This window comes from Panthera tigris, chromosome E1 (assembly GCF_018350195.1).
Source record: "Panthera tigris isolate Pti1 chromosome E1, P.tigris_Pti1_mat1.1, whole genome shotgun sequence".
Classification (NCBI taxonomy): Eukaryota; Metazoa; Chordata; class Mammalia; order Carnivora; family Felidae; genus Panthera; species Panthera tigris.
Window position 1 is genome coordinate 49,900,274 of NC_056673.1, and position 15,054 is coordinate 49,915,327.

The following is a 15,054-nucleotide window of genomic DNA, read 5'->3' on the forward strand; positions in this document are numbered from 1 at the left end:
AAAGCTGAACGTTCTTTAATGGAAACTTGGTGCACTCCCCAGAAAAATAATATTAAGAGTAGTTGCGTTAATAAGCACAATTTACTGAGTGCCTGTGGTTTTCTATGTTTATGTGCTTATTATTGGTCTTTACAATAACTCGGTCAACTGAACCTGCTGCTTGCATTGCCTTATTCACTTCTCAAGAAAACTTGTGATGAAATTTTTATCTGTATTTTTCTGTGGATTGCTGACCCAAAGCCTATGGAAGTCGAGTTGTTACAAAGTCCACAGAGTCTGGCCTTTAAGACTGGCTGTTTCAATGAAGTCCCATTACCACAGATGTGACAGGTGGTGACAGATCTAAGAGGAGAGGCCGTCATTTCCTTCTCCCAATTAATTATATTTTCTGCTGTTCCATTGACTCTAAGCCACCCAATTCAGGTTGCAATGTTACATAATCATTGCTAGATAGTGTGTGTCTGCATATATGTGTGTGTATGCATGAACGCAGAAACGTAAACTATATGTATTTAAAACATACATGCATTCAGGGTGCCTGGGTGGCTCAGTTGGTTAAGCGTCCGACTTTGGCTCAGGTCATGGACTCACGGTTCGTCAGTTCGAGCCCCGCATCGGGCTCTGTGCTGACAGTTCGGAGCCTGGAGCCTGCTTCAGATTCTGTGTCTCCCTCTCTCTCTGCCCTCCCCTGCTTGTGCATGTGTGTGCGCTCTCTCTCTCTCTCTCAAGAATAACTAAAACACTAAAAAAAAAAAAAAAAAAAATTAAAACATACACATATTCAAGGACAAATTCACAAAAATTAACATGATATTGGGGCACGTGGGTGGCTCAGTTGGTTAAGCATCTGACTCTGATTTTGGCTCATGTCATGATCTCAGATTGTGAGATTGCGTTCCCTGTGCTGACAGCTGAGAGCCTGCTTGGGGTTCTCTCTCTCTCTCTCTCTCTCTCTCTCCCTCTCTCCCTCTCTCTCTCTCTCCCTCTGAAAATCAATAAATAAACATTATAAAAACAGACAAACAAACAAACATATTATGTCAGCATATTCAAGGGTCTTCTTGAAAACTTCTTAGGGCTCAAGGTAAATGAGATAATATTATACTTACTTCAAAATAAGTACTTCTGTCGGTCTGAATGCGCTCCGAAGAATTAAAGATCCCAAGCAGCCCATTGCTGATGATATCCATGAGGACAGGAAAGCAGTTCAGCCTTTTGGTGTTACATGCTATCGAGAATCTGTGACCCTACGATATAACAAACATGCATTCTAAGTCCTCAGGAAGCAAACACAAAATTTAGCGAAGGGATATGGTAGAAAATCATTTGACGTATTGACAACACGAGAAAGCCAAGGCACCGGAAGTGATTAACGTCACCATTCCTCATATTATCTGATTAATTCCTGATATACCACGAGGGACATCTTTGCTCTCTACTGGCCACGGCATCAGCCAGGTGGCTGTTGATGCCTCAACTCTCACAACACAAAATCCCTCTGGTGATTTTTAGCAACGTCACCATAAAAGTCCACAGAACAGCGTGTCTTTAACATGACATTAGGCTTTCTTTCCAAATGCGACACATTCATTTTATAAATTACGAACGGGTGAATACTTGGAGGTAGAAGGCAGGCGGCTATCGTTATGAAAGCGTAGGTTTTCACAACTACGGATCCTGCGGTGGCAACGTTGCATGTAAAATCTCTTTTAAAATGACGTTTTAAAATCATTTCACCGAGTATGTCAGTCAAGCCATTATGTTGTATACCTTAAACTGATACAGTGCTGTATATCAAGCATATCTTAATAAAACTGGGGGAAAACATAAGGTAAAAAAAAAAGTTACATCTGTATCTGTATCTATCTTTAAAAAAAACATAGGACATATGTATACATATACATAATATAATTACTTCTCCCCCAGATAAAAAGAATATACGAGGGGCGCCTGGGTCGCTCAGTCAGTTGAGCATCCAACTTCAGCTCGGGTCATGATCTCTCAGTTCATGAGTTCGAGCCCAACATCGGGTTCTCTGCTATCAGTGCGGGGGGAGGGGGGTCCGCTTTGGGTCCTCTGTTCCCCTCTCTCTGCCCCTCCCCCACTTGTATGCACACACTCTCTCTCTCTCTCAAAAATATACACACATTTTTTAAAACTCTGGCAAAAAAAATAAGTAAATTATTATTTGGGCATGCAGTTTTGCAATCATAAATAAATTATGTGACTTGCATCTTATCTAATTACTTAAAGCAATGTTTATTGATATTAAGAATGCCATTTTTTAAAAATTGTTTTTCTGAGCACACTGGTAACTAACTTGATTAAGACGTACTAAGGACTAGTTTGATCGGAGGTAATTTCTACTAAATATGTTTTTAAGTTTATTTGTTATTTATTTTGAGACAGACAGGGAGAGTGAATGGGAGAGGGGCAGACAGAGAGAGAGGGGGACAAAGGATCCGAAGCAGGCTTTGTATTGACAGCAGAGAGCCTTATGCGGGGCTCACATTCGTGGACTCTGAGATCATGACCTGAACCAAAGTCTGACACTTAACCGACTGAGCCAGCCAGGCGCCCTGAAGGTAATTTTTAACTTTATTATTGGCATGGAAATTATTTCTGAAAATTAACTCTGACAAGTTGCCAATGGTCAAGCTTTGTGAGACTTACGTGCCATGATTTATACATATAACATTGTCTTTTCGTCTTTTTTCATTTGTTTACTACAAGGATCTCTCCCCAAACTCCCATGGGGTCTAGGCAGATAATACACATAAGTGAAGTCGTGTGGAGAAAGAGTAACAGACGGATGAAGTCCAAGTCTAAACTGGGCAACTGTTTCGCAATTCCAAATGCAGACTGCCAGAATTAGCACATGAAGGGTTTTTTCAAGAGTAGCCAGAAATTTCAACTAAAAAAAAATTTTTTTAATGGTTATTTAGTTTTGAGAGAGAGAGAGAAAGAGAGAGAGAGAGAGCACAAGCAGGGGAGGGACAGAGAGAGAGGGAGAAGCAGAATCCGAAGCAGGTTCCAGGCTCTGAGCTGTCAGCACAGAGCCCAATGTGGGGCTTCAACTCACAAACGGTGAGATCATGACCTGAGCTGAAGTCGGACGCTTAACGGACTGAGCCACCCAGGCTCCCCATAGAAAGTTCAATTTTTATATGAAATACACCACTCTTAAATATTGCCAAATAAGGCGGTCCTTCTCAAACTTTAATGAGCATACTAATCCCCTGCAGATTTTATTAACGTGCAGATATCCAGTAGGTGTGGAATGGGGTCTCAGAGTCTGCATTTCTAACCAGCTCTTAAGTGATCCGCTGATGCTGATTCATGAACCACAAGTTGCAGGAAACTAAGGCATTTTTTTTTAATATCAGATAGTTGAGCATAAATACTTATCTGAAGATTTGACCCATTTGTGTAGAGTTCAGCAGGTAAGACTTGAGCTTTTTTCCCATAAAAATATACAAAAGCCTACTGTAAAAAATTGGGCACTGATTTTTTTTGATAACAAAACTGAAGTTCATAATAGATATTAATTAGATTTATTATTAGAGGATTCATCAAAATGACATTTGAGTTGAAATCCAATTGAGAATACAATTTAAATTAGTGATTTGAATGGAGCACAGTAGGTAAGATTTAAACTCATTATTAATAATAGTGCATACAATTTAATAAAGAATGAAATCAAATAGCATTTCATTATATGTTGCTGTGTAAATATTTATAGTACAGCTTCTCCTCTAAAAATAAGAGATATCCCACCTGTTTGTGTTAAATCGGCCTTGTATGTCAGTTGTTAGGTGTTATTCAAATGGCATTCATACCCCATCTTTGGTGAGATCAGAGCCCAACATACCTTGTCGTCACCTGACACAGTGATAGCACCATTGTATGATGGCTCGTTTGGGCCATTTCTAGTTCCAAAGGCATCCACTTCCAAAGCTATGTTCTGTTGCCTCAGTGAATGTACGAAGTTATCAATGCTCGACCCTACCATGAAGGTAAAAATCAAAAGAAGCCAAAGTGAAGTCAAACAATGGTCAAGTAATATTTAAAAAAAAGAACAAAACAAAACAAGACTAAACTAAATGATGTCACCCAAAGCATACCATGATGACCATCTAAGGATTTCCTTAGAAAGGCAGAATTGATGTTGTGATACCCAAATCCATTCTCATATCGAAAGTATGACAAGATTACTTTACCTAGAGTCTAGCTATTGACATATAATTTCTGTTCATGTAGAAATACTACCCCAAATTAACATCATAATCCTTAAAGATCTTCTGTGTTCTTAGAAATTTAGAACAGATTTTTTCCCCCAGACCCCAAGAATGCATAACACTTAAAAAATGTTATGGAAAGACTTCAGAGATCAGTCAGTGACCTACCAACCACCCTTTTTGTTGCTTGATGTGATACACTTTAGGATTTAAGTAACCTCGCAAAACGTGTTTCTAAAAGAAACTCCCCAATCTTGAGTTTTTCACTTTTTAAATTAATTTCTTGTTTGGCCTCATATGTGTTTTCTAAAACATACAAGACTTTATTTTTCCCCTCATGGTTTATGCTGCCCGGGGAATCCTTCAACAGGAGCGACGCGGAAAAGTTACATTTGAGCCCCATGTTTACCTGTTTTATTGATGACCAGTAGGGGGGTCAGAGGAACTTGCGGTGGTTGTCCCGGGGAGAGGAAGTACATATTAGGAGCCAGTCCCCAAGAATAACTCTTTTGATATAACTCATAGAATAGATGTTCCAAAAGCTGAGGGCAAAAGCTGATGCCAAAAAGCAACAATCTACATGGAGGAGAACGCAGAAGAAAAAAATTCACCTATAGCGACCTTTGTAGACTTTTCAGTTTGAGTAGATAATGGGTATTATAATAGAAATACATTATAGACACTAACCAAACAAATGAATCATGCTTCCCACCTCCTCCCCGTTTCTTCTTTCTAAAATGAAATGGCTTCTACATATTTATGCTTGGTCTTTCTCTCTCTCTAAATGCCTCCCCCCAGCCTCCCCCGCTTTTGGAAATGTCATTCAAGCTCATGATGTTGGCTGAGTAGGACTCTTATTTATTTTTGAGAGAGACCTCAAGAGATGGAGGGGCAGAGAGAGGGGGACAGAGGATCTGAAGTGGGCTCGTTGATGGCGAAGAGTTCCATGGGAGCTCGAACTCAAGAACCATGAGATCACAACCTGAGCCAAAGTTTGACATTCAAGTGACTGAGTCACCCAGGCGCCCCTGGCTGAGTAGGACTCTTAAATCTCTCTCCAGTTCCCACTTCTTGCCTCTGTTTCCCTCTTGCATTTCTCCCTTTTTCTGGACCACCGTTGCTGGCAAATCACCAACGCCCAGGCGTATCACTACACTCTGAACTTTTTCCCCCTCCTGTTCCCAATTACAACATTTTCTCATAAACCCAAGTTCCAAGGACCAATCATTTTTTGCTCATTTGTCTCTGGTAAAGTCCCTTTTCTGAATGGTTGAAAATGTCTATCGTAAAAAAAAAAAAAAAAAAGAAAATGTCTATCGTATCGTCATTATTACATGCCTAGAAACATTTTCTCTTCCCCTTTTCGAGTCTGGACCTTAATTATCTCCTTCCTGACCTCTTTCAATATTGTCCTCAATGACTGTTTTTCTTGTCTCCAGAGTCTTCTATTTCCAAACCATTTTGTGCTGTTGCCCAATTAGGTTTCCTGGCAATCTGTGCTAATGATGTCAATCACCTTTCCAAATAAAAACTAAAATGTCAGTATTTCCTCATTATTCACAAAGCCCAGCTCTTCAGCTGTATGTAATATAGCATCAAAGTTATTTTTACTTTTCTGTGTACTTTATGTTGTAATTCACTTAACTCGATACCAATCGACCTTTTGACCTTTCAGGTGGCTCCAGACTCAGTACTGCCCCCTCTGCCTGAATTTCCATCCTTCTTTCTTTCCTTAACTAACCGTTACGTTTTCCTACACCAAATTCAATTTCTCTCCCGTAGAAAATTGTTCTTTTCTGATGCTCATATTGGAGCATCATCTTTCTCATACTGAACACTCTGCTTGCCGATATTGCCTAATCTTGTAGCGTGGTTTTTAGTGTACGTCTAATCACCCCCCCAGAGCCAAATCTCACGCCTGATTTATTTTGATAAGTGTGGCAGATATGCAAACATAGCGTGTTAGGCAGAGGTGCTAACAAATGTTTTTTTCTCTGAATGAGTCCCGCCTGGAGAGTAGGGTTTTTGCAAGGACGCATTACTCAGCAAAGAGCCCGAAGCTATAGGGAAATCAAGCGGGTTCCAGACAGCAGCATGAAGCTGGGGCGAAGACACAGGCTGGCACAGGGCTCCTTGGGTCAAGAGGCAAGTCTGGGGGATGGGACCTACGTGCTAACTGCCACGCTTCTGAAACACTATTTCAACCCTTTGGGGAGAGCAGGTTCTGTGTGAAATTAACAGAAACCCCCCAATCGGTTAACCTGGTTTAATTACATACCCACCAAAGCAATTAGAAATTGCTTTCTGTGTTGCGAAAGACCGTAAGCAAGGGCTCAGAGCACGGACCAAACATATCTGAAACCCTCAGGTACTCACATGGTCAACAGAGTTTTTTTTTTCACTCTTTAACTTCAGGAGGCGAACTTTTGCTATGGCACAGAGCTGCTGCCTCCAGAGAGCCACGCCACTGATTAATTTCTTTGTCTCGTTAAAGGAGGACAACGCTTGCTCTAGCTCAACAAGGCTCCCGGTGTCTTTCGTCCTAGGACTTTGTAACTCTCCCCAAATTCCAGTATCTATAAAACACAAAATCAGGAATTTATGCTGCGTCAGCTTAGATGCGCTTTACTTATGTGTCTCTATGACCGTATCTTTTCACCAAATGGTGTCAGAGTAGAAATCTTGGGCAAAGATGTGAATAACCTAATTCATGGCATTTCTAGAGCAACTTAAAAAAAATTTTTTTTTAAATGTTTATTTACTTTTGAGAGAGAGAGAGAGAGAGAGAAAGAGACACAGAGTGTGAGTAAAGGAGGGGCAGAGAGGGGGGGGGGGGACACAGAATCCGAAGCAGTCTCCAGGCTCTGAACTGTCAGCACAGAGCCTAACGTGGGGCTTGAACTCACGAACTGCGAGATCGTACCCTGAGCCAAAGCCCGACGCTTAATGGACTGAGACAACCAGGCACCCCTAGAGCAACTATTAAAGGAAACAAAGCAAAATAAGTAAGTAAATAAATAAGGTATAATACAAGAAGGAAAACTAATGACATAATAAAAGAAATCTTGTATTTTATTTAAAAAAATTTCTTTTTGTAATCTTTATTTATTTTTGAGGGAGAGACAGAATGGGAGTGGGGGAGGAACAGAGAGAGAGGGAGACACAGAATCCAAAGCAGGCTCCAGGCTCTGAGCTGTCAGCACAAAGCCGGACATGGGGCTCAAACTCACGAACAGTGAGATCATGACCTAAGCTGAAGTCGGATGCTTAACCAAATGAGCTACCCAGGCACCCCTTGTATTTTCTTTTAAAAAAGCTTTGTGTCTACAGCTTTAAAGGACTTCATTCATTCTAAGGAAATCAATGAAAAGAAATCCATATTTAGCCTGGAAAAATCTACTCACTACAAAAGGTAAGCTATTTAGTATTTCTGACTGAGGTAGAAAAGCTGGTATATATAGAAACCTCTCCAGTCACCCCCCCCCCCCAGCCCCCAAAATACGAAATTGGTAGAGACAATACTTTTTTTAGTAGTCATGATTGAAAATTAAAAACCGAAGTGACCTCTTTTGGAAGACAAGCCTAGAGCAACTGATCTACTCTAGACTTTTAGAAAGCAATAATATATGTCTATTAAAAGTTAAGTATAACCATAAGTATGTAACTTCAAAAGTGGATAAAAGGGAAAAAGAGGTTTTTTTTAAGTTTATTTATTTATTTTGACAGAGAGAGAGCAGGGGGCAGAGAGAGAGGGAGACAGAGAATCCCAAGTGGGTTCTGAGCTCATAGCAGAGCTCGAACACATGAACCGTGAGATCATGACCTGAGCTGAAGTCTAAAGTCAGATGTTTAACTGACTGAGCCACCCAGGCGTCCTGATTTTTTTTTTTAAGTTTATTTATTTTTGAGAGAGAGAGAGAGAGAGCGTGCATGTGGGAGGAGAGGAGGGGCAGAGAGAGAGGGAGAGAGAGAGAGAATCCCAAGCAGGCTCCATGCTGTCAGCCTGGACCCCACGCAGGGCTTGATCTCATAACCATGAGATCGTGACCTGAGCTGAAATCAAGAGTCTGAGGCTTCACCGACTGAGCCTCCCCCAAGGGTCCCCGAGAAAGAGGTAATTTTAAAAACCCGTTCAATCAATTAAAACATAGAAAATGAAAAAAAATAAAAGAAGCTAGTAAAGAGTACGCCAAGTAGGATGCCACATAAACCAGAAGTAAGGAATTGCCTTAGATTAAGTAGAGACGACTTTCCAAGGAATGACAATTATTCTGACAGCAAACCTTTCAACAGCAACGATGGAAGCTGAAGACGTTGGAATAATATCCTCGAATTGATACGAGAAAAGTAACTGTCAACCTTCAATTCTAATTTTCTTTTCTCTGTGGCACTTATATCACATAGGGATTGTCTGCTCCATGAGGATCTAGTCTTGTGCCTTGCTATACCCTTAGTAAGACATGTGGTACAAAAATCAGGAACTCAAGAATGGGGGCCAGCATTGAGAGAAGAAGGACACAGAAGAGATACCTCTCTTCTCTGCTCTAAGTTTACCCAAGACCAGACTGAATCAGAGCAGCTCCAAAAGCATACAGCCTCATCATTCAAAGTGTATTTTCAAGGTAGGGTAGTCTACAGAAAGACAAAATGAAAGCTTCTTTTTGTTTTGCTTTTTTACCTGATTCACCAATAGCTGATTTCCCTTCTAATTTCAAGAATACCTCGTTCAACGTTGTCATGGAAACACCATAATCCTCAATGCCCTGGTTAGAGCATCTATCAAGATCCCTGTAAAGATCTAAAAGTAAGCACAAAAATACATCAAAAGAACATAATGTGAAATGAGATTGGTAATAGCTGTATTTTTCAACAATAGAAAACGTGTGATAGGCCAACAGCATTCATAAGAAACAAAGCTATGGTACAGACATTCTCTTATTTCTAAAATAACCTAAACTACAATGTGTTTCTGAGTCTTGAGTATAAAATTGTAAACATCTGTGTTTCATTAGAAAACTACATATGCAGTGTTCTTCAAAAAAATCTTATGTTTTGTTTACTCTCTTTTTTAAAAAATTAATTCTGTTTGATTATGGGGAGTTTAATAAATGGACTGAATGCTTGTGTCCCTCCCACAGATCCATATGTTGAAACCCTACCCTCCAGTGTGATGGTATTAGGAGGTGTATAATCATAAATGAGATTAGTGCCTTTGAAAGAGTCACAAGAAAGCTGGCTTCCCCTCCCTGCTCCCTGCCATGTGGGAATACAAGGTGAAGTCAGTACTTTGCAACCCCCAAGAGGTATCTCATTGAACCCAACTGTACTGGAACCCAAATCTGACACCTCCCAGCCTACAGAGCTCTGAAAAATAAGTGTCCGTTGTTTGTAAGCCACCCAGTCTATGGTATGTGTTACAACAGCCTGAACTAAGGCAGGAAATGTTCAATCTTAAAACCCCATTAATTCAGGAATATTATCCCCAAAGCTGAGAGAAGAATGCTGTTAGGAATAACTGGTAGGCAGTTTAATAACACATGCGAAAGAACTAATGTTTATAGAAATAATTAGGTGCTATGCAATCATCCTTAGTTTAAATATATATATATATATATATATATATATACATTAAAGGGAAAACAATGTATATAACTTTGCATTCACTCTCTCTCTCTTTTCCAGCGTCTGACCTTGATATGAAGATTACACAGTTCTCAAAGAAGGTAGGTCTTTTTAGGGATTTTGAAGGTTACTTTTTTTTTTTTTTTAAAGATACTGGGAATAATTTTTGGGTAGTTCAGGAAGGTTGGAAGTAGAATAAAAGATAATTCAAATATTGGGAGAAATGAAAGGTTTCTATCTCAACGGTGTGTTAGATAAATAAAAAATACAGATGTAGTCATGATTTCCAATGAGTTCTAAGGGTTGGTTCTTTTTCAGCCTTTTTCTAAATTGTGCACCCCTCCTTTGAAATGCATTTAAAACATAATCATGGAATGCTTGGGTTCGTGGGTTTCATAAAGATTTCTGTTTTCACAAGCATACATGTATCCAAGACGTGGTGTATGCGTCCAAGAGTACAGTTACTTCACTGATTCTAAGATAAATACATTTCATCTTTTCTCAACATATTTGAAATGAGCATGCATCAGGAAATGCTGGCGTGTCATTTTATTTATTGATTGATTGATTGATTTAAATTTATTCTCAGGTTAACTAACGTACAGTGTAGTCTTGGCTTCAGGACTGGATTCCCATGATTCATCACTTACATATATAACACCAACTGCTCATCCCAACAATTGTCCTCCTCAATGCCCATCTCCCGTATACCCCATCCCTCCACCCCCTACCGCCATCAACCCTCAGTTTGTTCTCTGTATTTAAGAGTCTCTTATGGTTTGCCTCCTTCTCTGTTTTCATCTTATTTTTCCTTCCCTTCCCCTATGGTCATCTGTGGCAGCATTGTTTCCTTCCGTGTCTTTCTTGGCAGCACCTCCTACAGCTGAAGCTGTCTTAGATGCTGTGAACTACCATACGTTCCATGCCAGGTGTTTTTCCAGGTGCTGTGTTTATATTTAATATTTTAATAATCAATTTAAGTGTATTAATCATTTAATCCTCATAACTGAGGAACTATAAAGCTCATACCACCATTATCCCCTTTTTACAAATAAGGAAACTGAGGTACAGAAGAGTGATATAACCTGTCCAGGATAACAGAGCTAGGAACAGCCTTGCTGCGATTTGAATCTCCCCAGTCTGGCTCTAGAATTCCAGCTTTCAACCACTGCACTCCACTGTCTGATGCTATATTTCTATATTAGCCATGATTATTGATGCAGGCGTATTGATTCAAGCAGGTAGCAATGGAGCCAGTATCCTCCATTAAAAGTTGGCAAATTCCTTGAAGTCCAAGTACACACATATTTATGGTTACACTTAAAGAAATGCAATCTACCTCAAAATTCTTGGCAAATGAAAGCATATTGGGAGACCAGGTAGAAAAGTGGGAACAGCAATGAGCTTCCGGGCTTTTGTACTTGCAGCAAAGTGGTGAATTTAGAATGTTTGGCAACACACAGGTGGATAGTCATTACTATTCAGTTACTGAGATTATAACATTATGTCACGATGTTGATCATAAAACCATCTATCTGCATTTGGCATGCTATTCCCTTAGGCCCCGTTCAGTACTCTGCCCTCTTTTCACAGACCTCTCCTTGTCCAGACCACACTCTCTCATTCATTCCTGAAACAAATGTCCTGAATATTCTTAATTTTACCTTGATGTTCTCCTGCCCCCCTTAACTGCACATACTTCCACTTGAAGCATATTGAGTATCTTTGGGCTCAGTTTACTAATAAGTGATCTGGGGATATCAGGGGCTAATACTAGCTGGGACTTTGGGGGATATTAAATGATTAATGCACAGTTCCATGCACTTAGCAAGCATAAAGATGTCAGCCATCATTCTGAATGCCACTGTTATTGTTAGTAACATCATTAAAAACCATCCCGCGGTGTCTCCGTTCTGTTACCTGGAAATTTGTTTGTCCTTTCCAAGGGCAAAATATATACGAGCTTTTCTTCACTTTGTGCTGTTAATTTGGCCTCAGGGATGTGCTGCTTAACAAGTGATGTTATCCTGTCCGGATCGCACATTTCATTCAGGTGCAAACTGACATTTAAAAAGAGTGTGTTAAAGCCATTTTTTATCCACCACCATCTCTACAAACAACTGTAGCGTGTTTGCCACTTCCTTAATATTTATGAGACACAAATGTACATGTATCTAGGATCATGGAATAAGCAAGACTTAAAAATATGTAGTCCAGATAGAATCCACAATGATATAGTCCAAACTGTATAATCTAGAGGCACTGGTGTAGGGATAATAACTCAAGGGTTATTATTTGGAGGCAAGAGATATATCAGCTAGATGTCAGCTGGGGTGAAGTGGAAGAAGTGCCCGATTTGGTCTCCATCTATCCACAAGCTCAGTTTTGAATTTTCCCTTTGCAACAAAAGGGTTTTGCAAAAACCACGAACATGGTGAAAACAAAGACAGAGGTGGTGTGGTACAGTCATTAAGAACATGGTCCTATGTCCCACTGATATACATTCCAGAACTCAGGCTTAATGTCTTCCAGCATCAAGTTTCCAAATTTCCATCAAAATTCCATGCAGTTTTCCAATAGTCAGTTCTCAAAGAATCTCGAAAGACAGAATAAAATAAAGCATGCGTGTGATCATACCAAACCTTGCACCAAGTAAACCCTCAATATATGTTATCTAATATTTTTTTTTTTTTTTGGTCCAAAACTTACTCAAGTCAAAGGTGATCTGCCTTTGTGGTGAGAACATATAAAGTTCTTCATGAATCATTGGATTTTACATATTAAAAAAATTTTTTTTAATGTTTTATTTATTTTTGAGAGAGAGAGAGAGAGAGAGAGAAACAGTGCGAGTGAGGAAGGGCCAGAGAGAGACACAGAATCCGAAGCAGGCTCCAGGCTCTGAGCTGTCAGCACAGAACCCAACATGGGGCTCAAAACCATGAACCTTGAGATCATGACCCAAGCTGAAGTCAGATGCTTATGGGACTAAGCCACCCAGGCGCCCCATCATTGGATTTTAGAAACACCATTTTTAGTCACACCCATTGAAATTTCCTGAGGCTATCGAATGGTGAGGGCATCACAGTTGACTTTGATGACATAAACCTGAAAAATCCATTTTAATTAAAACTATTCTGTGTTTACAAGGCCCTTATGTGATATGCTATCCAGGATCCCAAACAGAAAGAATACAGTACATTCCCTAGAGGAGTTAGGAACATAACAGTAATATAAAGCACCAAATTATAGAAGAAGTGAGTGAGGGAAGTTGAGCTAAGTCAGTTAAGCACTTGGCACCTTGTCAAGTATTCATTCATTCAATATTTTTAGTCTTAATTGCAATGTGGGTATTATTACCACTATTACGTCAATGAAATTACTGAGGATCAAAGAAGTTAAGTAAATTGTCTAAGGCGACAATTCAAAATAGTGTTTTCAGGGCTCCAGAAAAGAGAATACTTATTAAGGAGAAAATATTCAGAAAAGACCTTCAAGATTGGGGGGCACGTGGGTGGCTCACTCGGTTAAGCATCCAACTCCATTTGGGCTTAGGTCACGATCTCGTAGTTCATGAGTTCAGGCCCTGCATCGGGCTTCTTACACTGACAGTGCAGAGCCTGCTTGGGATTCTTTCTCTCCCTCACTCCGCTCCTCCTGTAAGTGCGCTCTCTCTCTCTAAGTAAATAAATAAAAGAATGGATAAGATGTGAACTTGGTTAAAATGGGTCGCAGGAGGACATGTCAAACAGACATCCCACTTTAAGCGGAGAGAAGACAACAAAACTATGGAACATACTTAGAAAACAGCGAGTGATTCATTTTATTTTATTTTATTTTTTTAAGTAGGCTTCATGCCCAGCACGGAGCCCAATGCGGGGCTTAAACTCACAACCTCGAGATCAAGACTTGAGCTGAGATCAAGAGTTGGACACTTAACTGACTGAGCCATCCAGGTGCCCCACAAGTGGTTCATTTTAGTTGGAAAGTACTGATTCCGTTGGATCGTACTAAGCAATCATGATGGAATAGTGGATTTGAACAGGTTAAACACTCAGACTAAATAATGGAGGGAATTTAACCACATTTAACCACTGAGGATGAAGTGATTTAAATTGTGCTTTAAGAAATATTAATATTTTTAGTGGGAAGTATAGGAAGAGATTCACGCCACACCTAGAATCTTGGTCCAAAGATTCTGCCACTTATAAATGATGTGAGACTGGGCAGATTATTAAAACTCTCTGACATGTCAGAGGCTAATAATGCCATCTTCTTACAGTTATCTGAGGGATTAAATATGATTATATGACTATTTCATACATAAATTATCTTAGCAAGAATGCAGAATACAGCCAAGTGATAGACATTACTAAATAAGCATACTAATTATTATCAGGAAGAGAAGGAGATAGAAATGAATGAGGGGGAAGATGAAGTCAAGGAGAACAGAGAGGAGACTACTGAGATTGTCACAGCGAACAAAAGTAAGCATTGGAAAATGATCAGGAAGGCCTGGAATGTCACTAAATTTCTCTTTGCGAGTGATATGTTGTGAGAACACTTTCCAAAAATTTTGTTTAAACTTAGCTCACTCATCCTTATATCCGTGTCTACGATCCTACCTGTTGCTTCATTCTTGCTAAGAATGGTCAGTTGTGGGGTCATTCTAACACAGCTCTCTTGAAATGGTCTTCATAATTTTGTAGCCTTTTCTAACCTACCGATACTGAGATCTCCTGCCCCCGACATGTTCCAACATGTCCCCAACAACACAGGCTGTACCTTAAATGGTAGCCGATGCCCCATTTTTTCTTCAGGAACAGGGAAGAGCCTGCACACTTCAGCCTCCCGTTGGATATAAATACCTTCCTGTCTAAGCAGAAAATAAAAACGAGAAATTGCATTACAAGGTAATTCTCTCATTGTTTATCAAAGAACAGATCCATCAATAAATAGTGTATTTTAGGAGCATGATCCGCTCAGATACTTGCATTCTAATTCTAGTCATAGGTAAGCCAGTTTCTTTATCCTCCAGTAACTAAAATGATACATTAGTTTATTCTCTAATCTCTCTAGAAAAGTTATCACACGATGAGAGGCTCTGTTTCAAGCCACCTGACATTCCTACTGAATAAAACAGAAGATATTTTTAAGAGCATGCTATATATTTACAACCGATGAGTTATTTTGCAAC

The 15,054-nt window shown here is 39.7% G+C and overlaps 1 protein-coding gene across 1 annotated transcript in view; it reads right to left on the reverse strand.

Annotated features, from left to right (window-relative positions):
* Positions 1–15,054, reverse strand: part of LOC102963693 (ATP-binding cassette sub-family A member 9) — a 62,697-nt gene that overhangs the window by 24,920 nt on the left and 22,723 nt on the right. Inside the window, 8 exon segments of the mRNA XM_007073434.3 lie at positions 1,110–1,247; positions 3,872–4,005; positions 4,648–4,814; positions 6,615–6,634; positions 6,636–6,814; positions 8,917–9,036; positions 11,781–11,920; positions 14,643–14,733. Of these exon segments, the coding sequence (XP_007073496.1) occupies positions 1,110–1,247; positions 3,872–4,005; positions 4,648–4,814; positions 6,615–6,634; positions 6,636–6,814; positions 8,917–9,036; positions 11,781–11,920; positions 14,643–14,733 (989 nt within the window).